This window comes from Ovis aries, chromosome 16 (genome assembly GCF_016772045.2).
Source record: "Ovis aries strain OAR_USU_Benz2616 breed Rambouillet chromosome 16, ARS-UI_Ramb_v3.0, whole genome shotgun sequence".
Classification (NCBI taxonomy): Eukaryota; Metazoa; Chordata; class Mammalia; order Artiodactyla; family Bovidae; genus Ovis; species Ovis aries.
This window is the reverse complement of record NC_056069.1, coordinates 24374916-24401058: the sequence shown is the minus strand read 5'-3', so window position 1 is coordinate 24401058 and position 26143 is coordinate 24374916. Positions and strand designations below refer to the sequence as shown.

Sequence of the window (26143 nt, the reverse complement as noted above, 5' to 3'; positions counted from 1 at the left end):
AGAGTACTGGAGTGGGCTGCCATTGCCTTCTCCGAACGAGAGGGCAGCCACCCACGAAAGAAACTCGGCGAGCAGTTGAAGGCCTCTTGAGGGTCACGAGCAGTCGAGGGAGGGTCTGGGTAGGGCAGGGCTGGAAAGTCTGAGAAGGGAGGACAGCAGGAAGCCTTCCTTCTGCTCGTTCGAGTGCCGCCGAGAATCCGGCCCCAAATCCCAGACCCGCGGCGCAGGGCCCGCCCCCGGGGCTCGCGCACTGGCCGGGACCGGAGGGGCCGCGCCGCGCGGGGCGGGGAGTCGGAAGTCTTCCGCGGAGGCGACGGAGCCACTGCGCAGGGCCGAGCGGTCTCCTCCTCCGGCTGCCCGGCTCCCAAGGCCCCGCCTGAGAGTCCAGGTCGCGCTCGCTGCGGGGCTGGCCGGGCCGCGGGGTCTCCCGGGGCCCTCGGATCACATGGGGCTCCCGCCCGCGCCCTCCGCCCCGCTCCCCACCGCCTCTAGCGGGCTCCGCGCGCGGCCAGCCGGGGAAGGGACGGGGAGGGGAAGTGGGGAAGTTGGGGGCGCGTACCTCCAAGCGCCCTGCGCGCCCCGCAGAGCCCCAGGAAGGCGGCGAGCAGGACGAGGCGGCGGGCCCCGAGGCGCCGCATCCCGCTGCAACAGCCCCGAGCTCCGAGCTCGCTCCCGGGTGGCTGCTGAGCTACCTGCTTCGGCCCCTCCCCGGCCCCGGCAGGGACCCGGAGCGGGACCAGGGGGCGCCGCCCCCAACCAGCGCCGGGGCTGGGCCGGGGCGGGGAGAGCTGCAGGCAGCCCGCAGCTGTTGCGCCCCATCACGCTCCGCCCGGCGCCGGGGCCAGAGAGCCCCGGCAGATTCGGTACGGAGAGAGCACGAGTCGCCAGCCCTGCGCGGCGAGTTCTGCGCTGGAATTGACTGTGCGTGCGGGCGCTGATGAGAAGTGGAGAATGGAGGGGAAAGCATTCCTGGTGGAGGTAGGACCTTACCGAACACGACTTTAAGGTGCCAGAGTGAGCGACAGTTTATTGCTGAATCCCCAGTGCTGACCTGGTGCATAGACACCAGCAGATGAATAAGAATTAAACACAAATTGAGCCTCTGTTACTTCCTTCTGGAAATGGAGATTGCACCAAATCTCTAAGGCCCTTCCAGCTTTACCATTCTCACGTTCGAATTCGAAACAAATGGAAAGGCTGTCCACGAGGAATGTGAGTGTTGGCACAGAGAAGGGTCCCGCCCCGGGCTGGCTGTGTCCTAGCCAAGAGCTGGAGGTGTAGCTGTGCCTGGGGTTGGAAGGGCAGGCTGAGCCAGGCATGCAGACTTTCTCCTGGCAGGCTCAAGTAACCAGAGAAACGTAAATGCGCAAGCAGTGCAGAGCGAGATTGCCCAGAGAGCCCGAGACGGCCACCAGTGTCCCCAGGGAGCCTCTACTCAACCGCCATCCCTGGTTAAGGATAGAAGCTTGGTTCCTTAAGAGACCTGAGGGCAAATCACGATTCAGGTATTATTAGGTGACCTTGGTCTGTGACCTTGAACAAATCTCTTAATTGTCTCAACTTCTGTCTCCACTCCTGTAAAAGGAAGGTAATGATGCCGATCCCGTAGGTGGGTTGTGTGGTTATTCCAGCCCATGAGGACTGAGTGTTGAGCATGGTGCCTGGCTTGTGGTAAGAACTCACTGGGCAGTCTTGTTATACCCAGGACCCCAGCCAGGCCCATGGGGCTTCTCTGACCAGTTTGGAACAACTCTGGCTAGACACACACTCCTGAGAGTGAGCCATCTTTTCTCTTTCCTTCAGGATGGAGCGCCGTCTCATTTTCCTTCCATGGGCTTAGCCGTATGTACTATTGAAGACAAAAATAAAAAGACCGGGAGCTGACTTGTGGCTCAGATCATGAACTCCTTATTGCAAAATGCAGACTTAAATTGAAGAAAATGGGGAAAAAATTCAGGTAAATCAAACCCCTTATGATTATACAGTGGAAGTGACAAATAGATTCAAGGGATTAGATATGATAGAGTACCTGAAGAACTATGGATGGAGGTTTGTGACATTGTACAGGAGGCAGTGATCAAGACCATCCCCAAGAAAAAGAAATGCCAAAAGGCAAAATGGTTGTCTGAGGAAGCTTTACAAATAGCTGAGAAAAGAAGTGAAAGGCAAAGGAGAAAAGGAAAAATATACCCATTTGAATGCAGAGTTCCAAAGAAGAGCAAGGAGAGATAAGAAACGCTTCCTCAGTGATCAATGCAAAGAAATAGAGGAAAACAATAGAATGGGAAAGACTCGAGATCTCCTCAAGAAAATTAGAGATACCAAGGGAACATTTCATGCAAAGACGGGCACAATAAAGGACAGAAACAGTATGGACCTAAAAGAAGCAGAAGATATTAAGAAAAGTGGCAAGAATACACAGAAGAACTATACAATAAAGATCTTAATGACCCAGATAACCATGATGGTGTGATCACTCACCTAGAGCCAGACATCCTGGAATGCAAAGTCAAGTGGGCTTTAGGAAGCATCACTATGAAAGAAGCTAGTGGAGGTGATGGAATTCCAGTTCAGCTATTTCAAACTGAAAAAGATGATGCTGTGAAAGTGCTGCACTCAGTGTGCCAGCAAATTTGGAAAACTCAGCAGTGGCCACAGAACTGGAAAATGTCAGTTTTCATTTCAATCCCAAAGAAAGGCAATGTCAAAAAATGTTCAGCAACCGCACAATTGGACTTCTCTCACATGCTAGCAATGCTCAAAATTCTCCAAATGAGCCTTCAATAGCACGTGAACTGAGAACTTCCAGATGTTCAAGTTGGATTTAGAAAAGGCAGAGGAACAAGACATCAAATTACCAACATCTGTTGGATCATAGACGAAGAGAGTTCTGGGAAAATATCTACTTCTGCTTTGTTGATTATGCCAAAGCCTTTGACTGTGTGGATCACAACAAACTCTGGAAAATTCTTCAAGAGATGGGAATACCAGATTATCTCATCTGCCTTCTGAGAAATCTGTATGCAGGTCAAGAAGCAGCAGTTAGAACCAGAGATGAAACAACAGACTGGTTCCAAATAGGGAAAGGAGTACATCAAGGCTATATATTGTCACCCTGCTTACTTAACTTCTATGCAGAGTATGAGAAATGCTGGGCTGGATGAAGCACAAGCTGCAATCAAGATTGCCCGGAGAAATATCAATAACCTCAGATATGCAGATGACACCACCCTTATGGCAGAAAGCAAAGAGGAACTAAAGAGCCTTTTTGATGAAAGTGAAAGAGGAGAGTGAAAAAGTTGGCTTAAAACTCAACATTCAAAAAACTAAGTTCATGATATCCAATCCCATCACTTCATGGAAAATAGATGGGAAAACAATGGAAACAGTGACAGACTTTATTTTCTTGGGCTCCAGAACCACTGCAGATGGTGACTGCAGCCGTGAAATTAAAGGATACTTGCTCCTTTGAAGGAAAGCTATGACCAACCTAGGCAGCATATTAAAAAGCAGAGACATTACTTTGCCAACAAAGGTCCATCTAGTCAAAGCTATGGTTTTCCCAGTAGTCATGTGTGGATGTGAGACTTGGACCACAAAGAAAGTTGAAAGAAAGTAGAAAGTGTCAGTCTCTCAGTCATATTCGACTCTGTGACCGCATGGACCATAGCCCACCAGGCTCCTCTGTCCACGGGATTCTTCAGGCAAGAATACTGGAGTAGGTAGCCTTTCCCTTCTCCAGGAGATCTTCCTAACCCAGGGATCGAACCCAGGTCTCCTGCATTGTAGGCAAATTCTTTACCATCTGAGCCACCAGGGAAGCTTTGATGCTTTTGAACTGTGGTGTTGGAGAAGACTCTTGAGAGTCTCTTGGACTTCAAGGAGTTCAAACCAGTCAATCCTATGGGAAATCAGTCCTAAATGTTCATTGGAAGGAGTGATGCTGAAGCTGAAGCTCCAATACTTTGGCCACTTGATGCAAAGAACTGACTCATTGGAAAAGACCCAGATGCTGGGAAAGATTGAAGGCAGGAGGAGAAGCTGATGACAGAGGATGAGATGGTGGGTTGGCATCACCGACTCGATGGACATGAGTTTGAGCAAATTCTGGGAGATGGTGAAGGACACGGGGAAGCTGATGTTCTGCAATCCACTGGGTCACTAAGAGTCAGACACAACTGAGCAACTGAACTATACTGATCTGAACTACTGAAGACGCCGTATGTCATCATGTTCATAATCTCCAGCGTCCCCCACTTGCCCATAGTTGAACTGATTTTCCTGGGACTGCAGAAGCTTGGACCAGGTTGGTGGGAGTGGTAGTTCTACCTCTAAATGTGTCACGGCTTCCACTTTCTCTCCTATAAAATGAAAAGATTGGTTAAATGATCTGTACATTCCCTCCAGGTCCAAAATTTTATGATTCTGATTTGTCATCTTTGGCATCAGGATAGCTCTGCCATTTAAATAGAGCCCTTTTAATTAGTGCACAAAGAATCACATAATGTTTGAATTTCTTTACTTCAAGCAGTGATTGCCAATAAACTTCGAACTTTTAATTTAGAAAAATCATTCAAAGTGTCAAAAAGAAACTACGAATTATCTCCCTATAAAGTACCACTTGCTCCTCTTCTTTAAATTAGTTCTAATCTATCACATAATTTCTTCAAAGATTGAATGAAGTCTCCAGCCAATTTCTGCAGCAGTGAAGTTGGCTCTAGAATGATGAGAAATTATCATGCTTGGTTGTTATGGAAAGCCCCATGATAAATATCGTGACTCTAAGGATGTTTATGGTGTCTGATCAGGAAACCCACCTATGTAACCCACCTATAGTCACTCAGATCTAATCATCTAGTCATTTTGACTGGCATTCACCTGCTATGCCCCAGCAACAGGAGTTATTCTGTTCAGATGTTAACCTGAACACTGTTCTCTGAGGAATGAAGATATGGAGAACAGAGAATGAATATAGAGATGGACATTCACTCAACAAATATTCATTGAACTCTTCCAAATGGAAAAGGCACAGAAAAGATGTCATTCACAGAAATGAATTAGAGCCCCTGCGTCCAAGAAAGTTACAATAGAGAGGAGTTGGGACTTCCCTGGTGGTTCAGTGGTTGACTCTGCACTTCCATTGCAGGGGCCATGGGTTCAATCCCTGTCCAGGGAACTAAGATCCCATTTGGCAAAGCCAAAAACTGAAATAAAATATAAAAATATTGAGAGGAGTGTAAGACAAGTATAGCGGTAATTTTAATAAGGGTGCATTAGAAACTGGGCTTCTCTGGAACTGTCCAGGCCATACATCTCTGATGATGTGATGGCTTGAGCAGCCATGTCTCATTTACATGACGACCCTCCCTTTGACCCCCACCCCACCATGACTGGGGTAGGGTGGGTTTCTCGTCTAAGGAGCATGGACTCCAGAGAAAAGAGTGTCAAAGCTGATTCCTTCTCAAAACTTTCATCCTAGAAGCATTAAGAATGAAATGATTGGTGGTGATCTCAGACCAGTAAGTCATGTGGAGATGGCACCTTAGTGAGCATCAGCCAAAGACCCATGTCCGCAAAGGTCTGAAGGGACCATGAGTCAGGAGGGGAAGCTGTTTGCCTCTTTCTAGGTCTTTGCAGAGAGAGGATTGGCACCGGGTCCCAGAGAAAAGGTGATTATGAGGGACAGTCAGAGAGACAGACCGTAAGTTGCTGCCCATTGGCTTTCTTAGTCCCATGAAACACAGATGTACTTCCTGAGTTTTGTTTCCATGAGATTCTTCTGAGTTCTCTTGATAAATCCACACTTTACTGAGTTGGTATGCAACTCTAGCTTCACAAATTCACGTGTATATAAGTGATCATTTTCTACATTTTTAAAAACTCAACTTGATTTCTGTTTTGACCTCTCAATTTGCTGTGGACGCAAAACTATTTCTCAGTGAATTGAAGTTTTCTCTCCTGCGTTACCCTGTGTTGTGTTATGTCGAAGTGCCATAGACCTTATGTAGCGCCAAAACAGGAATGACTGAGAGAGGGGGCGTGGCAGCTCTCTGATTTTGGATGCCTCCACAAGGACACCCATGATGCTTTGCCATTTGCAACAGCATGGAGGGACCTGGAGGGCATTTGCTTAATAAAATAAGTCAGACAAAGACAAATGCCATACACTATCATCTACGTGGACTCCAAACAATAAAGCAAATGAATGAGTATAACAAAACAGAGACAAACTCACAGATACAGAGAACAAACAAATGGTTACCAGTGGGGAGACAGAAGGGAGGAAGGACAAGAGAGGGCTAGGGGCTTAAGAGGTGCAAACTACAATGTATAAAATAAATAAGCTACAAGGATATATGGCACAGTGCAGGGAATATAGCTGATATTTTATCATAACTATAAATGAAGTATGGGGCTTCCCTGGTGGCTCGGTGGTAAAGAATCCGCCCATAATGCAGGAGCTGCAGGAGACGTGGGTTGGATCTCTGGGTCAGGAAGATCCCCTGGAGAAGGATTTGGCAACCCGTGCTAGTATTCTTGCCTGGGGAATCCCATGGACAGAGGAGCCTGACGGGCTACAATCCATAGGGACACAAAGAGTCAAACATGACTAAGCAACTAAAGAGCAACAATAAATGAAGTATAACCTTTAAAAATTACGAATCACTATCTTTTTATACCTGTAACTTACATGATATTCTACCTCAGTTAAGAAAAAGAAAGACCTCCTCAAAATAAATAATAAAGAAGTTTACTCTGCCACACTAGTTTGTCAGCAAGGAACAGCATCCCATTAGAAGGGCCTTGGGTAGAACAAAAGGCCATATATGATGAACATGAGGGAACCAAGAACCATTTTTGGCACTGGAGCTTGACTTTGAAGCGTGGGTCACTGGAGATGGCCTAAGAGCCCAGGAAGAAAAAGGACATGAAGGCCTTGAGATCTGTCTCTGAAGAGGGTGAGGACTGAGAACAGTGGCAACAAGTTAGTACAAAGGGTGGGGGATGCTGGTGGTATAACAAATTCACCTTTACAAGACCTTCATGTTTCGCTTGGTTCTCATTTCATGTTTTGCTGTCAGCAATGAAGAGCTTAACATTGAAGGAATGTAAAACATTTTGAAATAACAGGACTTGATACAATGATGGAGGTCAGGCTCTTTCAAAACTTAAAAAGACTGAGCATCCTGGGCTGGTGGATCTCTGAGCCCCTGTCAGCTCTTACAATCCATGATGCCTTGAACAATTGAACTTTTCCAGAGGCCTTTCAGTAACACAGACCACACCAAGATGACTCTGGTCTGTAGCCATAATGGGAATTCTTGCAACCTTCCCACAACTGGTGAATCCTCTGCTTCCAATGGCCAGATTTTCTTACAAGTTATACAAGCAGAGTGACAACATACAACCTTGATGAACTCCTTTCTCAATTTTGAACCAGTCCATTGTTCCATGTCAGGTGAGGACAGAAGACAGCAGCAACAAGTTCATGAAAAGAGTGCGAGATGCTGGTAGTATAAAGAATTTAGCTTCACTCAGAATCAAGGCTCCATCAGGCCACAGGCTTCAGTGTAACACCCACCAAGAGACAGAGGGTTCATACAGCCAGCTCTGAGTGGTAAGCTGCTCCCCACAGGGCTCCATGTAGAGTCAAGCCCCACATGGAAGCTCTACACTGAGTCCCAGGGTGAGGGGTATGGCCATTTAATATGTCCGCAGGATGCCTATGGGCTTCGCAACAACTGGAAAATCACCCACTGAACAGCCCCAGGGACTCAGACATAATACTGACAGGCACCAGGCCTCATTAGGGGAAGATGTTTCTGCTAAACTTGCATTTCTAACACAAAGCTGAGTTCTGGTAACCCTAGCGAAAAAAATAGAAGAAGCCACAGAAAACTATTTTTGGCTATCTGAGAACAAAAGTTGATTTTAAATTGTTGAACTCTGCTTCCCAAAAAACAATTTAGTGCTGCGTTTGGCCTCCTCTTATGCAAGTTACACATGTGGCCCACTCCTACCTTCACCCCACAGTTGGGTGAGACTTGAAAAAAACTAAGTGCTAAAAAGATCCCTCAGCCACATGACTCCTCCAGATCCAGAGCACTGAGGGTTTTCAAGTCAGGAATAAAGAGCATCACCTGCTTTTCTGAGCCCCTTCTCTGACCACCGGCTCTTGACCCTGTGTGTCTGGCGCCATCGCAGGAAGTAGAAACAGCCAGATGTTCTGTATCTTCATATGGTGTTAGTCCAGGTAATGGACTAGTGACAGCTGACTGTGGAGGAGACTGTACGTGAGCAGTCTCACAGAGTCACCAAGAGAACCAGGACGTCTTGCTTCATGGAGAATGAGGGACTTGTCAGTGTTCATCAGGAAGGCTCAGAGTGCTAAAGGCATCCAGAGCAGTGAAGAAGGATAAAGGTCATCCAGTGGTTTTGACCACTGGGATAAAGCTAACGTTTTTTCTTTTGGCCATGCTGTACACGTTGCAGGATCTTAGTTCCCCAACCAGGGATTGAACCGGGGGATCCAGCAGTGAAAGTGTCAAGTGTTAACCACTGGACCACTAGGGAGTTCTCCATAAAACTGACCTTGATGAGACTAGCTTTAATAACTCAGAGGGAGACAGAAATTGTTCAAGCCTGTGTAGATGGGACACGAAGAGGAGCCATCAGATGCAGATAGCACTTCAAAGGGTTTGATTAGAGGAGTAGGAATGAAATTAGATTATAGGATGAGGCGGTCATAATATCAAGAAAGAGATTTTTAGGATTAGAGTCTGTTTTTAGGTCGTGAAAAACAGAGAAGAAGAGATTGAAGATTAAGGAAAGAGAGGGGAAGCTGACAGTAGGTCCTGGAAGGAATGGGGTTCACATGTGAGTGGAGGTTTGTCCTGAACAAGAGGAGAGGAGAGGAGGGTGAACTTAGATACATGGCAAGTTTATGGGTCAGAGCACAGGGAAGTCAGCTTGGTAGCCTCGATTTTCTCTATGAAATGGGATAAAACATGCCTACTAAGCGTAGATGGGTTCAACACAGGTCCGAAAGGTTTGGAATTATCCTTTTTTTGAAAAAAGAAAAAATTATCCTCCACCTGGTATCCCCTTTGGGAACCATAAGTTTGTTTTCTTTGTGTGTGAGTCTACTTCTGTTTTGTAAATAAGCTCATTTTTAGATTCCGCATGAAGTGATGTCACACAATATTTGGAATCATTCTTGATCTGCTCCTCCTTCCCTTTTCTTTGGTTGTGCAAACTTGTTTATAAGTAGGTTGACCATTACCCACTCTGTGTTCAAGAGAGTCCTGGTTCACACCTGTTGTCTGGGTGTGATTTCTCACAGTATCCATTCACTCTCGACAATGTCCTAGTTGGAACAATAGTTTAGACAGACAGAGATTCATGTTTTTTTCAATCTGCACAACTGTGTCATTTTCTCCTGTGGTACAGAGCCCTGCATCCAGACACAAAGCAAAATGTAGAATTGACTATACTATGTTTTAGTACAGGGTTGGGATGTTTCTCTGTTGGTGAAGTGGAAGGCTGGGCGTTCAAGAGCTTCAGAAGTTCTGGTAACTGGACAGCATGGAGATAACGACAGCCAGCCGTGCTGTTTCTGTGAGACACAGGTAAGAAGACAGAAAACTTTGCAGTTTTAAGCATCTCCCAGAGGAGAAACTCTGCCTTACAAGGTGCTATTGACCTGTGCCCACCTCCCACCCTCTACTACTTTCCTCTCATTTACTCATTCTGGGAAATGAGACAACAGCCTCGGAGTTTACAGTGAAGACTGCACTGTAGGAAGGAGGGAGGGAAACGCCTAGAACTTGCATGAACACCACAGCCCACGTCCTTAATACATTAGCATTAAGTTATTGTTGTTGTTGAGTTGCTAAGTTATATCCGCCTCTTTGGTGATATCATGGATTGTAGCCCACCAGCCTTCTCCATCCATGGGATTCCCCAGGCAAGAATACTGGAGTGGGTTGCTATTTCCTTCTCCAGGGGAGCTTCCCAACCCAGGGACTGAACCTGCATCTCCTGCATTGGCAGGCTCAGGGAAGCTCAGACTTTGTTTTACATACTGATATAACTGAAGGCCTGCCCACCCACCTGAGAATTGCCTTATACATCAGGAGGGTGTGGGAATTTCGTGATGCACAAATGGGACTGGAGGGACTTGTGATAGGCTGGAAAGAGGAAATCTAGGGGTTACCAGAGAAGGGAAAGTATTGTCGTCCTGAATGGCAAACTCCAAAGGGCCATATATGGAAGGAATGGCAATTGTGTAGTCAACCATTAGCAACCTTCACTTTACCAGACTTCGCTTTCTTTTTCTAAAGAGCAATTTATGAAATTTGAAACTCGGAGGGACAATAAAACATCAAGGATGTCTGGAGTGGATTCCTAAGGAAAAGTCAACCCCATAGCAAACAACACCCTGGGTACATTCCCCGCTCTGGACCTTGACACTCACTGTGTCCTCTGCCAGCGATGCTCCTATGTCCTCCTGGTCCATCCCTCTCTGTCTGCAGGTCTCTGCTTAAATGCCCTCTAACTAGCAGGGCCTTCTATAGCCACCTGTGGAAAATAGCTCCTCAGTCTCACTTCCCCTGCTTTTTCTCCATAGCATTTACCACTGTCTAGTATGTATGTGGACTTATTTCTTGTCTGCCTTCACATACTACAATGTGAACTCTGTGTGGCAGAGACTTGGTTTGGTCCCCTGCAGTAAGCTCACTGTTTGGGCCATTATAGGTTTTTAATTACTGTGCTTTGACTAAATGAAAAAAAAAAGTGAATGAGTGGTTACTTCGAGTTTTAATGCAATGTCTGTTTTAATGGATTTTGATAAGTCTTCATGATCAAACGGGAGAGAGATTCTATGAGATTCTTGATTCTTACAATATGAGTAGATGAGTGGCCTCTATCTCCCTTCAGGTAAATCTGTTGGATAGGTGAGCTATGCTCAGTTTCTTGGGATCAAGGGCAAAAGGCAAATATTAATATTTAATATTTAAAGACCAAGAGCAAAACAAAACTCCATGGAGCAGCAGTATTGTCAAACCCACGTTGCCAATGAAGAAACTGACACTGAGATGTGGAACGGTATTTGTTCAAGATCATCCAACTGATGAGTCTCAGTCCTAGGATTCAAGTTTTCTGACTTCAAATTCCATCCTGTTCCTGTAGCCCAACATGCCTCTCCTTCCGTAACACAGAAAAGACTTTGCGGGGAGGAGTCATCTCCTTTCACTGCCTCTACTTTCTCACCTCCCAGACTCCTTTTAGCCAACCCCAATCTGGCTTCCTCATCTCTGCTCCCCTGCACCTGGTCCTATCCTAATCACTGGCCACCTCATCCAGGGGCACGTCTCCATTCTCAACTTACCTGATTTTCAGAAGTGTTCAAGGTAAGTACTCCCTCCTTGAAACCCTTCCCTTTCTTGGTCTCCATTAAGCACAGGCTCCTGGTCAGCCTCCTACTTCAGTAACCATACCTCCACAGTCTCTTTTGCCAGCTCCAAGCCATCTCTACAGGCTGCAAAACCTTAGAGCTCAGCCCTGCCTCTTCTTTCTTCTCTAGCTACAATCCCATGGTATTAAGAATCGAACTTGGGTCTCCTGCATTGCAAACAGATTCTTTACCAGCTGAGCTATCAGGGAAGCCCACTACATGGAAATGACTCACAAATTCACATCCCTGGTTATGAACTTCACCCTGGATTTCAGCCTTACTTTCATTTCCAAAAACCTTGTTATGGGTTAAATGTATCTGGCCCTGCAATCCAAATCCATATGTTGAAATTCTAACCCCAATGTGATAGTATTTGGAGATGGGACCTCTAGGAGGTGATTAGGCCAAGAGCCTGGAGCTCTCATGAATGTAATTAGTGCCCTTACAAGGTGAGACATGAGGGCTTGTCCTCTTCTCTGCCATGTGAGGATACATTGAGAAGATAGCTGAGTGCAAACCAGAAGGTAAGCTCTCACCAGACATTGGATCTGCCAACACCTTCTTCTTAGACTCCTCAGCTTTTGGAACCATGAGAAATAAACGTTTGATACTTCAGTCATCCAGTTTATGCTATTATAGCAGCCGGAGCTAGGACAAGCCTGCTTGCCATCTTCTCTTGAATGTCTAACAGACATCTCAAAATTAACAGAACAAAACTAGAACTCTATTTTACCACCCCAATCCTATCCCTCATCTCGGTAAATAACACTACCATGTATTCAGTGGTTCAAATCCAAACCTTAAGCATCTTCATTCATCTCTTTCCCTCATATCCAAGGTTCTTCATCTCTACCTCTGAACATGACCTAAATTAACCTGCTTCTCTCCATCTCTACTGCTGTCCTAATCCACCTCACCACTCTCTCTGTCTTATACCCCTAGAGTCTGGAGCAGTGGTTTGTTGATTGGTCCAGACACGGCTGATAGTAAATATAGGGTGAAAAAATGAATATGAATTTTTTTTCAATTTAGAGTTTACTGGAGAATACTTGCCCTCCAGGAGTCATTTCACAGCAGAACTCAGAGACACCCAGGAAAACTTTAGAAGTCAGGACACTCGAATACCTCCAGTGCCAATCCTGCCCTTACTCCCATGGGACCCTTCTACTCCTTAGCTGTCTTCATGATGTCTCATAGACAAAACCTACTCAGAAAAAAATAGATGAAATTTACCCATACAAAAGTGCAGATCGGTGATAATCACTTAAGGACTCATCCCCCAGAGTATTTGGAAGTTCAGTTCAGTTCAGTTGCTCAGTCGTGTCTGACTCTTTGGGACCCCGTGGACTGCAGCACACCAGACCTCCCTGTCCATCACCAACTCCCGGAGTTTACCCAAACCCATGTCCACTGAGTCAGTGATGGATCCAACCATCTTATCCTCTGTAATCCCCTTTTCCACCCACCTTCAATCTTTCCCAGCATCAGGGTATTTTCAAATGAGTCAGTTCTTTGCATCAGCTGGCCAAAGTATTGGAGTTTCAGCTTCAACATCAGTCCTTCCAATGAACACTCAGGACTGATCTCCTTTTGGATGGACTGGTTGGATCTCCTTGCAGTCCAAGGAACCCTCAAGAGTCTTCTCCAACACCACAGTTCAAAAGCATCAATTCTTCAGTGCTCAGCTTTCACTATAGTCCAACTCTCACATCCATACGTGACTACTGGAAAACCATAGTCTTGACTAAACAGACCTTTGTTGGCAAAGTAATGTCTGCTTTTGAATATGCTGTCTAGGTTGGTCATAACTTTCCTTCCAAGGAGTAAGCATCTTTTAATTTCATGGCTGCAGTCATGATCTGCAGCGACTTTGGAGCCCAAAAAATAAAGTCTGCCACTGGAAGCAAGGCCTTAAATTGAAGGAAGAAAATATTAAAGCACACATGAGCCAGTGGGGATTTTCCTCTATTTCCTCTCAGAGACAGCTCTGGAGATTCAGGACCATGTGAGCCACTTCCTTTAGCCAAGATTAGATTCAGGATTAGTCCTTCAGCACAAGTCACACACAATTCCCCGACAGGCCACAGAGTTACAGGAAGAATTCCTAAAACCATGAAAGTTGGCATTCTGCATGACGCCATGAAAAACACCTGCTTTTCTCTTATTCCTCTAGTCCTGTAACCCCATCATCTCTCTTCTAGGTCAGCAACTGGGTGACAGCCTCTATTTTTATGTCATGGGAGAGAAGGACAGGAATCTAGAGGGAAATCAGACATGAGAACGTATAGGCTGAGGAGTGTGATTTTTTTTTTTCTATTTCCCTGCTAGTAATACTTGTAAGAGTGTCGGGATTAAAAGCCCCAGTCTTCAGGCCTTATGCCCTACTGCCCCCATTCCCACAGCTCTGTGTCAGGCATTTTGCTAAAGCATCACGAGGCATCTGCATCTTCAGCTGCTCAGAAAGTGTCATCTGATAAAGCAGAAGCCCAAGACACAGCTTTGACCTACCCACAGCATCTGTTCAGGGAGACTGCCACTCTGTGGCTCCTCACTGAGGCTCTCCTAGTCTTCAAGAGATCCTGCTGATGGAGGCTTACTGCATCACTCACTGCACAGATATGGGGGCGCCCAGGGTCCTCCTCTTCAGGAAGCCTGAATTCCCATATGAGACTTCTGAACAAAATGTCTTAGCCAAATACATGCCCCCAGAGCTGCCATTGGAGGCCTACTTGCCCTGCTGTAAATTGGTCCTAAGTCCCTTTGGTCATTCAGCAAACTTCTGGTTCTTTTTGGGTGGATACCAGAAGCTGAGGGCTTCCTTGGTAGCTCAGATGGTAAAGAATCTACTCGCAATGCAAGAGACACAGGTTCGATACCTGGGTCAGGAAGATCCCATGGAAAAAGGAATGGCAACCCACTCCAGTATTCTCGCCTGGAGAATTCCATGGACAGAGGAGCCTGGTGGGCTACAGTCCTCAGGATCACAGGATCAGAGTCAAACACAAGCGACTAACACAACATAACCGAACAACCGGAAGCTGACTCTCCAGTGGTTCTGAGTGGGAGCAGTTAGACTTTCCCTTCACCAGAACCTCACTACTGGGTAGTAGAACAATGAAAGGGACAAATTCCACTGAGAGTTACAATTCAATCCCCAGTTTCTATGTGGCAGAAACCCCACGCTCTGCTCTGGCCATATGATCATGCTTACATAAAAGGCCCAATCCAAGGTGCATGAACGCCCATCTTTATGGTCAAATCCAGTGACAAAGTCCTCCTTATAGCCAGAAGAAGCAGGGACAGAGGGGTTTTAGGTCTGGAAAACAGGTATCAAAGTCCTGGGCTTGTCAGATTCTTAAACATCATTCATTCAAGGACAGCAAGTCCTATACAATGCTCCCAGTCAAACCTTCTCTCACACTATGAATGCCACTGCTTAAAATGATCTCACATTCCTTATGCTAATTCACATGCCCTCTTAGGTCTTACTTCAGTATGAATACTTTAAGAGCCAAGAGATCAACTTGAGATTTAGATTGCTATTTAGGATTCACTATAACTAATTAATAACCCTGCAAGTTTCAAAGATGGTTAATCACCTCTGGGATGAAGACTGGAGTTAACTTGTACATAAAAGTCATACCCTTTATACAAATTATTCTAAAGTAAATTAATCCAAAAACAATATTAGATTGACTCTAAAATAGAAGTAAACCCTAATGATCTCGCTCAAGGACAACCCTCATCCTCCTTCCAATATAAATCAACTGGCAATCAACACTTCTCTCTCTCTCTCTCTCTCTCTCTCACACACACACACACACACACACACACACACACACACAGACACACACACACACACACACACACACACTGCAAAGCCCTTCTCTGTTTGCATTGGAAGAAACAGAAAACTGGGCAATAGCTCTGCCCTTTCTTGAAGGCACCTATTTCTCAGGCTCAGCAAAAGTTGGGATTTAAACCATTTACTCTCCAGGAAGCATGTCTCAGAAACCATCAGGAACCTGAATATAGAGAGCATGACTGGAAGGTTCAGAAAAACTACTTGATCTTTGTGTGAGTTTAGGGTTTCAGAGTCTGCTGGTGTTGCTGTGGAAATGGCCCACGTGAAACTTGCCCTGGGTGAGCCTAGGACTCTGTGATGGAGGAGCCCCAGCTTCCAGTTAGCGCTGTAACACCTGGGCCCAAAATATAGGCTCTCGGTCCTCCTCCCCAACTCAGTTGCCAAGTGCACTCCCCACCAAACCACTGTGTGGGGCTCACACTCCCTCCTCATCACTCCCGCACACCTTATACTCTCGTCTCATCGGCCCTGCTTGGTCCTGATGATCTGCGTGCCCTCATATTTATTAATTAGGCAGTTAGGTCTAGTATTCTAGATAGCCTCATGGCACCTTGCACAATGTAGGTGCTTCACAAATACCGGTTTCCATTTTCTCTATAGCTCATACATTCATTTATTCAATGATGTTTGAACTCAGGGGGCAGTATTCAAAGGTGACTTCAAAGGGAAATTTCAAGGTGGATTAATTTTCACCTTGAAAATTAATTCTGCTTCATGGGCAGGTCTGTTCCAGGTTTCTAGATGCCACAGAGTCAGATGTTAGAGACAAGGACAGTTTGTGTTTTTTTCTTTATTAAAGTATAGTTAATTTACGATGTTGTTTCTGGAGTACAGCAAAGTGGTTATGTTACATATATTTATATATTTATATATATATACACACAATTTTCCAGATTCTTTCCCAGTATAGGTTATTAAAAGATAATAAATTTAGTTCTCTATGGTATATAGTAGGACCTTGTTTATCTATTTCCTTTCTTCAGGGGATCTTCCCAACCCAGGGATTGAACCTGGGTCTCCTGCATTGCAGGCATATTCTTTACCATCTGGGCCACCAGGGAAGTCCCTTGGCACTCACAGGACCTTCTTTATCTATTTTATATATTGTGAGTGAGTGAGTGAGTGAAGTCGCTCAGTCATGTCCGACTCTTTGCGACCCCATGGACTAGTAGCTTACCAGGCTCCTCCCTCCATGGGACTCTCCAGGCAAGAGTACTGGAGTGGGTTGCCATTTCCTTCTCCAGGGGATCTTCCCGATCCAGGGATCAAACCCGGGTCTCCCGCATTCCAGGCAGACACTTTAACCTCTCGCTTCAGTTGTGTCCGACTCTGTGTGACCCCATGGACTGTAGCCTGCCAGGCTCCTCTGTCCATGGGATTCTCCAGGCAAGAATACTGGAGTCATTTGCCATGCCCTATTCCAGGGGATCTTCCTGACTCAGGAATCAAACTTGCGTTTCTTATATCTCCTGCACTGGCCGGCAGGTTCTTAACCATTAGCACCACCTGGGAAGCCATTATATATAGTAGTGTATATCTGTTAATCCTCAACTCCTGACACCTTTCCCCCTTTCTCATAAGTTTGTTTTCTATGGCTGTGAATCTGTTTTTTGTGTTATAAATAAGTTCATCTGTATCATGTTTTAAAATTCCACATTTAAGTGATACAATATATTATTTGTCTTTGTCTGATGTACTTAATTTAACCTGGTAATCTCTAAGTCCATCCATGTTGCTACAGATGACGTAATTTCATTCTTTTTATGGATAAGTAACATCAAGGTGATGTATAGATATATCACGTCTTCTTTATCCATTTATCTGTCAGTGGACATTTAGATTGCTTTCATGTCTTGGCTGTTGTAAATAATAGAATGAGAAAACAACAGAATGGGAAAGACTAAAGATCTCTTCAAGAAAATTAGAGATACCAGGGAACATTCCATGCAAAGATGGGCACCATAAAGGACAGAAATGTTATGGGCCTAACAGAAGCAGAAGATCCTAAGAAGAGGTAGAAAGAATGTGCAGAAGATCTTTGTGACCCAGATAATGACAATGGCGTGATCACTCACCCAGAGCCAGACATCCTGGAATGTAAAGTCAAGTGGGCCCTAGGAAGCATCCCTATGAACAAAGCTAGTGGAGGTGATGGAATTCCAGTTGAGCTATTTCAGATCCTAAAAGATGATGCTGTGAAAGTGCTGCAGTCAATATGCCAGCAAATTTGGAAAACTCAGCAGCAGCCACAGGACTGGAAAAGGTCAGTTTTCATTCCAATCCCAAAGACAGGCAATGCCAAAGAATGCTCAAACTACCACACAATTGCGCTCATCTCACATGCTAGCAAAGTAATGCTCGAAATTCTCCAAGCCAGCCTTCAACAGTACATAAACTGCGAACTTCCAGATGTTCAAGCTGGATTTAGAAAATGCAGAGGAACCAGAGATCAAATTGCCAACATCCGTTAGATCATAGAAAAAGGAAGAGAGTTCCAGAAATAGGTCTACCTCTGCTTTATTGACTATGCCAAAGCCTTTGACTGTGTGGATCACAACAAACTGTGGAAAATTCTTCAAGAGCTGGGACTACCAGGCCACCTGACATGCCTCCTGAGAAATCTGTGTGCATGTCAAGAAGCAACAGTTAGAACTGGACATGGAACAACAGACTGGTTCCAAATGGGAAAAGGAGTACTCAAGGCTGTATATTGTCACCCTGCTTGTTTAACTTATATGCAGAGTACATCATGAGAAATACCGGGCTGGATGAAGCACAGCTGGAATCAAGACTGCTGGGAGAAATATCAATAACCTCAGATATGCAGATGACACCACCCTTATGGCAGAAAGCGAAGAGGAACTAAAGAGCCTCTTGTTGGAAGTGAAAGAGGAGAGTGAAAAAGCTGGCTTAAAGCTCAACATTCAGAAAACTAAGATCATGGCATCCGATCCCATCACTTCATGGGAAATAGATGGGGAAACAATAGGAAGAGTAAGAGACTTTATTTTCTTGGGTTCCAAAATCGCTGCAGGTGGTGACTGCAGCCATGAAATTAAAAGACGCTTACTCCTTGGAAGGAAAGTTATGACCAACCTAGACAGTATATTGAAAAGCAGAGATATTACTTTGCCAACAAAGGTCTGTCTAGTCAAAGCTATGGTTTTTCCAGTAGTCATGTATGGATGTGAGAGTTGGACTATAAAGAAAGCTGAGCGCTGAAGAATTGATGCTTTTGAACTGTGGTGTTGGAGAAGACTCTTGAGGGTTCCTTGGACTGCAAGGAGATCCAACCAGTCCATCCAAAAGGAGATCAGTCCTGAGTGTTCATTGGAAGGACTGATGTTGAAGCTGAAACTCCAATACTTTGGCCACCTCATGCAAAGAGCTGACTCATTTGAAAAGACCCTGATGCTGGGAAAGATTGAGGGCAGGAGGAGAAGGGGACAACAAAGGATAAGATGGTTGAATGGTATCACCAACTCAATGGACATGAGTTGGTGATGGACAGGGAGGTCTGGTGTGCTGCACTCCATGGAGTCGCAAAGAGTCGGACACAACTAAGCGACTGAACCGAACTGATGAGCACTAGGGTGCATGCTTTTTTTAAAAATTAGAGTTTTCATCTTTCCAGATATGTGCTTAGGAGTGGGATTGCTAGATCATATGGTAACTTCGTTTTTAGTTTTATGAGGAACCTCCATGCAGTTCTTCATAATGGCTGCACCAATATACATTACCACCGACAGTGTAGGAGGGTCCCTTTTCTCCACACCCTCTCCAGCATTTCTTATTTGTAGACCTTTAATGATATCCATTCTGACTGATGTGAGGTGATACTTCCTTGTACAATAGCTCTGATTTGCATTTCACTAATAACAATGTTGAGCATTTTTCATAAGCCTGTTGGCCATCTGTATGTCTTCTTTGGAGAAATGTTTATTTATCAGATAAAGACAGTTTTAAAGTAATTTGGTTCAGCCTGGAAGCTAGTCTACCTCTTTCCAAACATGTCTTTTGGACAGATAATAAAGTAGTAATAATAACAAAGAACAACTAGTGTTTTTTAGATTGTTTACTTTTTGTCAGGTACTGTTGTAAGTGCTTTACCTATTTAGTCCACATTATAACTTTATGAGATAAATACTATTGATGCCCCCATGCTACAGATCCAGCGGTTCCCAGAATTCTGTTGTTAGAGACTCATTTACTAGATTTAAATCACATCCTCTTTCAGGCAGTTCTCTCATTTTAAATGTGCATATCCCTCAGCATGATGATGCCCAGAAGTATACCAGATGAAAAAGGGAAGCTTCATGTAAGTAAATGCCTCATCCCCTAGTAGTCTGCTCTGTCTGGTGGAACTGGAGGAGGAGTTTTGAAGAGAGACAGCTGCAGATAAAGAAGGTAGGATGCACATCTGTATCATACCAGACTGGGAGCCCTGTATCTGGGCTTTAACTGAGAAATTGCTGCAGATGTTGGCCAGAGAAACTTTGGTGTCTGTGCAGTTGTTTATTGAGCCCAGGATAAAGAAAGAGTTTAGGGAAAGAGAATCGGAGCCTTGGAACAATGGTCTGACTGATGTCTAGACCCAACATTCAAGACACAAATGGTTGTCCATAGGAGGGCGATTTTTGCCCTCTCCGGACATTTGCAATGTCTGGGGATATTTTTTGTCATGACTGGGTTAGGGGAGGGGGGCAGTGAGGGCTACTGTCATTTAGTGGTCAGAGGTCAGATATGCTGCAACACGCTACGATGCAGAGGGCGGCTGCCTTGCCTTAAAGATTGGTCAAAAGAGCACCAGTGCTAATACTAAGAGACCAGATTCTGTATGATTTCAACACCTTTAGACCATGAAAATTTTGCACCTTGTTTTATGTCCCTAGATATGTTCCAGTGTCTCTCAGTTTACAGTCTATGGGACCTTGAGTAGCATTTGTATTCTTACTATTGTGTGAAAATTGTATAAATCTTTATTATGTTGAATTTGTTCATAGTGCTTTTCATGTCTATTATATCCTTCTATTTATACTACTATATCCATTCTATTTTTTTTTTTTTGAGAGCTTGGTATTGAAACTCCAACTAAAAATCTTAATTTAGCTACTTGAAAAATAATTGCAATTGTGATATGTAGTAGAACTATATGTAAGCTTGCCCTGTATTTTCCAAGAAGTGAAGTGAGAGTCTCTCACTCGTGTCCAACTCTCTGTGACCCTATGGATAGTCCATGGAATTCTCCAGTCCAGAATACTGTTCCCTTCTCCAGGGGATCTTCCCAACCCAGGGATCAAAACCCAGGGCTCCCACACTGCAGTCTGACTCTTTACCAACTGAGCCACAAGGGAAGCCCAAGAATACTAGAGCGGGTAGCTGATCCCTTCTCCAGCAGATCTTCCCAAACCAGGACTCAAACTGGGGTCTCCTGCATTGCAGGCGGATTCTTTACCAGCTGAGCTACCAGGACTATAACAATATGTAACCTTGCCCTATATTTTCCAAGTCTCCTATAAATGTTTTATCATACTTTCATAATTTAAAAAATAAAAAAGAGACAAAAAATTAAAAAGAAAAAAAAGTATCACCAGGGCTGAGGCTGAGAAACCCTGCAATACGTTTGGATCTGCGTCTAAAAATTCTTGTCTGGGCTTCTGGGCAGTGGCGACTCACAGGCGCCCTCCAAAGGCCAGTATGAATAATGATCCTAAATCCCAGGGGGTGTCTCCTGGTCTCAATCCTTTCCCCACTGTGCTCAGCTTTCTTTGAAAGAGCTAGAAGTCCTGTCTTGTCCTTTACATGGCTGTCCCCACCTCCCAGGCACATGCATTATGAGACAGCATGGAGTGTGAGACCTCTTTCTTCATGATGGAACTCTGCTGATCTTCCAGTCTTGTAACTTTATGAAAACACCTTGGTGTTGCAAAAGTTAGTTAGTTTCTTTCCCAGAAGAGCAAGCAGCAAAACCAGGGAACTCTTTCTCCTTTGTGCCAACAAATCACACCTCTATTTGTATTTTCTCTTTCTTGGCTCTTTCAGCTTCTTTTCATTTCCCAAGTCGGTGTGGACTTGTGATCCCATGATTCGCAGAGTGGTGTTCATTGCTTTCCTGGGAATATTAATGAGTTTAGCAACAACGACAGAATCCTGATGTCTCAGAAGCTGATGAACCTCCTGACTTGTGCATACATCTCAAAGACATTTTGCTGAAATTGATCTTTCATTCTCGAAGCAATGAAGAGATATTAGGAAAGCCTTTTCTTCCTTACTCCTATAGTTTTTAAGTTGTTCGATAATTATTTTGACCCTTACCTTAGGCCTGTGTAAAATGCCAAAATTATTGGGAAAGTGTAAGCCCGAGAATCATTCTAGGTTATTCCCCTAACTGATACTGTGAGAAGCAATTTGCCATCCCACACCCCAGATTATGTCTGCATGTGCCAAGTTAGGTCTGCCCTGAGTGTCGATCAAACCACTCATGCTGGTTGAGTGAGGGGAGGGGCAGTGCTTCCTGGCTCTTACGAAGCTAGTTCTTTGGACCAAGTGACTAGTAACACACCCTGGCAACAGGGTAACGCAACAGACACTGGCCCACTCAGCCACAGCCCTTGGCTGGCCTGCCTCTCCTGTTGGCCACGTCACTCCTGTTACACGGAGGGATGTGGTAGTTCTGGTGAATGATTTGTCAGCCCATGGGAAGCTCTGAACCCGTCTCCTTAGAATGCCTCAAAGATTCTTTGTTCTAAGTCAGCCTTGAAAAGCAGTGACCAGTATAGTTCTTCACCCCACCAGTAACCTGATCACTGACACTTGAGAGGAAACCTAAGAATTCAGGAGCATTATTTACTACCTTGTGAAGTATAAATCATTGTGCTTGCTTGAAACTGCATGTGTGTGAGGGAGAAGGTCAAGGTAGGCTTAGGCTCAAATCCTTTACCTATTTTCTCAAGTCTCCTCCCTTGCTCAAGCCTTAACTCGGCACAATCACTGATTCTGGGAGCGAACGCAACCCTTCCCGTGAGAACGTTGAGAAACCATCCGTCAGGCATGACCTGTCGCATCAATGCATGCATCTCTGTTCTTTCCTCGTGGCAGCAGGTAGCAAGAAGCGTCTCAAGTTCTCCAGGAATCCAAGGCTAATAAGGATGAACTTAGAAGTCATCTTAAAAGAGGATAAACCTAACTGCAGCTTTGTCACTGAAAAAATAATTTCTCGACTTTGTACGAAGCAAAGCTTGTGCCACTTGAGGGCGCCGTTGGGTTTTAAGAAAAGAGCTTTCTCTTACCTTGGAAGAGCCCAGACACAAGTCCAACAAGTTCTGCGAAATAAAACTCAATTTAGATCTCACTTCTAGGAAAAGGAAGGGAAACAGTAATCTACCTTTCATTTTCAAGAGAGATTAACCCAAATTCAGTTAAATTCTAAATTCCCTTTTACAAAACTTCCTGTCCCAGCCAAATGAAATAAAAAGAGATATTGTGTTAAAAGATGCCCTGTGTATTTTTGTAGAAGAGACAGTTGCTTAAGATCAACATTCCAGTGTGAAGTGAGAGAAACAGTGGGAACAAATTGCATAATAGGAACCTCCTGGCTTTAAACTGGAGACCTAAGCAATCTGGGTTCCATGGGGAAAAGCTTTGCTTTACTTGGGTGTTTGAAAACTCCCAGAGAAAAGAAAAGCTGACTTGTGACCCCAGTTTCCTTATCAGGGTTTGTCTGCCTAATGCAGGTCCCACTTTCAGCTGAGAATACTAGAAATAACAGGGAAAGCTAAAATTTCCAAGCTGGGGGCTACAAAGGGGTCCTGTAGGAAGGGACGGGTAAAGGCTCTAAAATGAATTTTTGAATTCAATTGAGTATAACAGTGTTAAATGTGGATTTTTCAGAATGAGACATTTGCTAGGCAAATAATCTGTAACAGGGCATTAGACATCAGAGCAGAGCATCACCAATATAAACTGGACTTCCCTTTCCCTGCCTTTCTCCAAGCCCAGTCTGTTCAGTCTTTGGTATTCAGTGTGAGCCTTCTTTTATTTTTTCACATAATCATCTCATTGCTTAGATTTTCTCTTGCAACTGTATTGCTCTTAATGTTTTATATATGAATCCAGTCTCTCCCATTGGACTATAAGACCCTTGAAAACAGAGGACAAATATTATGTACTTGTAACTCCTATTGCCCAACCCAGGAGCGTTTAAAGCACATGATACAATACTTTCTAATTTACTGAGTTATCCCAAAAGAAATAAGAAGATGGGAAAAAAGTTTCTATTTTCTGGTCTTTAAAGGCAGAGAAGGTGGCTTCTATTGCTGAAAAGGCTTGAAGATGTCAATTATCTAAAAATAAATATGGATTAAAGTTTAAAAACACACATATATATTACATTCCTTGAGGCTTTTCTTTTAAGATAAATCACCACACAGGCAACATAGCAAACCTAGATGTGTTTTAGGAAAACTAATTGAGTATATCATAAAGTTTTACCAAAAGAGGAGATACAACATCCAATATGCAGAATATGTGCATAGTCGCTCAGTCGTGTCCAACTCTTTGTGACCCCATGGACTGTAGACGGCTAGGCTCCTCTGTCCATGGGACTCTCCAGGCACAAATACTGGAGTGGGTTGCCATGCCCTTCTCCAGATGATCTACTCAGGGATCGAACCTGAGTATCTTATTTCTCCAGCATTTGCAGGCAGGCTCTTTACCACTAGCACCACCTGGGAAGGCCTCCCGTACACATTACTGCTTATGAAATGCTGACTCTGCAAGCCAGTTTATATTTACTACCTTTAAACTCCAGGAACCTTGCTCAGAGAGAATTAATCAGCTCATCAAAGGCCTGAAATGAATGGGTGGTAGAACTGAGGCTCAGGCTCTGAGCATGTGAATCAGAATTCATGGTTCTGCACTACAGCAAGTCCAGAGTCTCTGGGATGATGACTGTTGGTTTTTTCATCAGCAGGCCAAGGACATGGCAAGAGCCGGGATGTAAGAGGGATGTGATATGGCTAAAGCCCACCTCTGCCAACTCAGCATTCATGGGAGCTGTGAGAACCACCCCCAGCCCTGGTGTGATTGAAGTCTGGAGACCCAAGTCTTGGGATGCTGCTGTGTGACCAGCAAGAGGCTTCCTGTCTTGCTACCATCTCATCTCATTATTAGCAAGCCACCTGGATGGCTGGGTTGCATTCAACCCCTCTTGCATTTCCAGGAGGGCTTTGTCCATAATAGACATTCAGTATCAGTGGAGTTGAATCTTCAAGAGGGAGACTAGGGAAGACTAACTTCAGTGCCCCAGTAGGACTAGCTGGTGGATTCAGAGGCAAGGCAGAAAATCTTGAGAATTTATCAACTACTCTGTGTGAATGTGAGGAAGACTTACATGGTTCTAAGTTCATTTGTCCAGGGGGAAAAATATTAAGAAGAGAGGTGGTTAGAATGGGATTGGTGTTAGGGGCATGATAAATTTGGAGTGCTAAAAAGTCATCAGGTGGCATTGTCCAGACACAGTTTAAAATTGTGGGATTGGTACTTGAGAAAGAAGCCAATCAGAGTTGTCTATTTGGGATTGTTCTTGCCCATCTTGTTGGCCGTGGCTTATAAATCATCCCCAAATTGATCACTCTTTCTTCTAACATGGTTACCCTGGTCCAAGCCACCATGATTTTTTATAGATGTGTCTTACCAAGTGTTGTTCTTGTTCAGGCCTTTGACCTGCTTCTGACCTGCCTGGACACTGCCCAGACTCCATGCCTGCCTGCAAGCACAAGTCAGAGTGAGTGGCCCTTAGAAGTCTTGAGCCCTTGGAGGTCTGGTCAACCCCTCAGGGTCTCATGAAATCCTATGACTCACAAGGTGAAACAAACAGCATTGTAAGAAGGTTAAAGTAAAACCAAAGCTGCATTTTTGCCTGCAAACTGATGTTGGGATTATAAACAGGAGCCCCCGAAACTGCAATCTGAAGTCTCACCCCCTGGAGTAGACACACTGCCCAGGACCTTTTCCCAACGGGGCCTGCAGATTGCTATTAATGAGGGACTTTCCAGCACTATTCGTCTCGATGTTGGTCGACCTAATTTTGTGATATTCGTGGTGTTACAGTTTTCTATTGTTTCTACTTCTCTTTTCTTTTAATGATTGTATACTTAAGTTAAATAATCTTCTATTAAATACTGAAATTGTTTATTGTGTGTATGTTGAGTAGTTTCTTTTGTTAATGAATCCTTCAAACCTAAAACAAAAATAAAACTTGCAGCGAAACAACTGGTTTGGCTGTTTGTTTTTGCGACACCCCATCCCTCCCATCTATTCTTAAAACAGGCAATGTGGTCCTTCTGAAACATGATTTGGATCACCTTCAGCTAGAACCTTGCAATGAGTAGAAGCCAAAGTCTTCACAAAGGCTTGCATGACCCCACCTGACGGGTACTCCTAATTCTCAGAACTTGTCTTCCTCTGCTGTCTTCCCTCGTCCTTCAGCTCCAGCAACATCAGCCTTATGGCTGGACCACAAGCCCCACCAGGCTTACTCCTACCCCAGGAAATCTCCCCTGGCCATTTCCTCTGCTTGGAGCACTTTCCCTCCAATGATCCTCTCTCCAATGGTTCACTCTCTTCCCTCCTTTAGGACTTTGCTCTAATGCCATCTCCACATTAAGACTTCCTCCAGCCTCTCTTGCAAATGACAGTTAACCCCACCCCTCATTGGTTCTGCTTTCCCTGCTTTAGTTTTCTCCCCAGTGCTTATCATCTTCATTTTACATATTTTCTTTGTTTATTAAATTGTTCATTGTTTATCTCTTACCACTAGA

The 26143-nt window shown here is 44.6% G+C and overlaps 1 protein-coding gene and 1 long non-coding RNA gene across 3 annotated transcripts in view; one reads left to right on the top strand and one right to left on the bottom strand.

Moving 5' to 3' along the window:
• Positions 1-1226, bottom strand: part of LOC101113531 (chondroitin sulfate proteoglycan 4-like) — a 72230-nt gene extending 71004 nt beyond the window's left edge. Inside the window, exon 1 of one of the 2 annotated variants that reach the window (XM_060400433.1) lies at positions 991-1226. In XM_060400433.1, coding sequence (XP_060256416.1) covers positions 991-1060 — 70 coding nt within the window. In that variant the 5' untranslated portion in view covers positions 1061-1226. Of the gene's footprint in view, positions 1-559; positions 695-990 lie in introns of those variants that run through there. The other variant, XM_060400432.1, reaches the window with a different exon arrangement.
• Positions 313-25592, top strand: LOC132657950 (uncharacterized). Its single transcript, XR_009596771.1, has 3 exons — positions 313-978; positions 9505-9629; positions 21366-25592. It is a non-coding gene; the product is annotated as an uncharacterized LOC132657950 (long non-coding RNA).
• Positions 25593-26143: the final 551 nt, after the last annotated feature.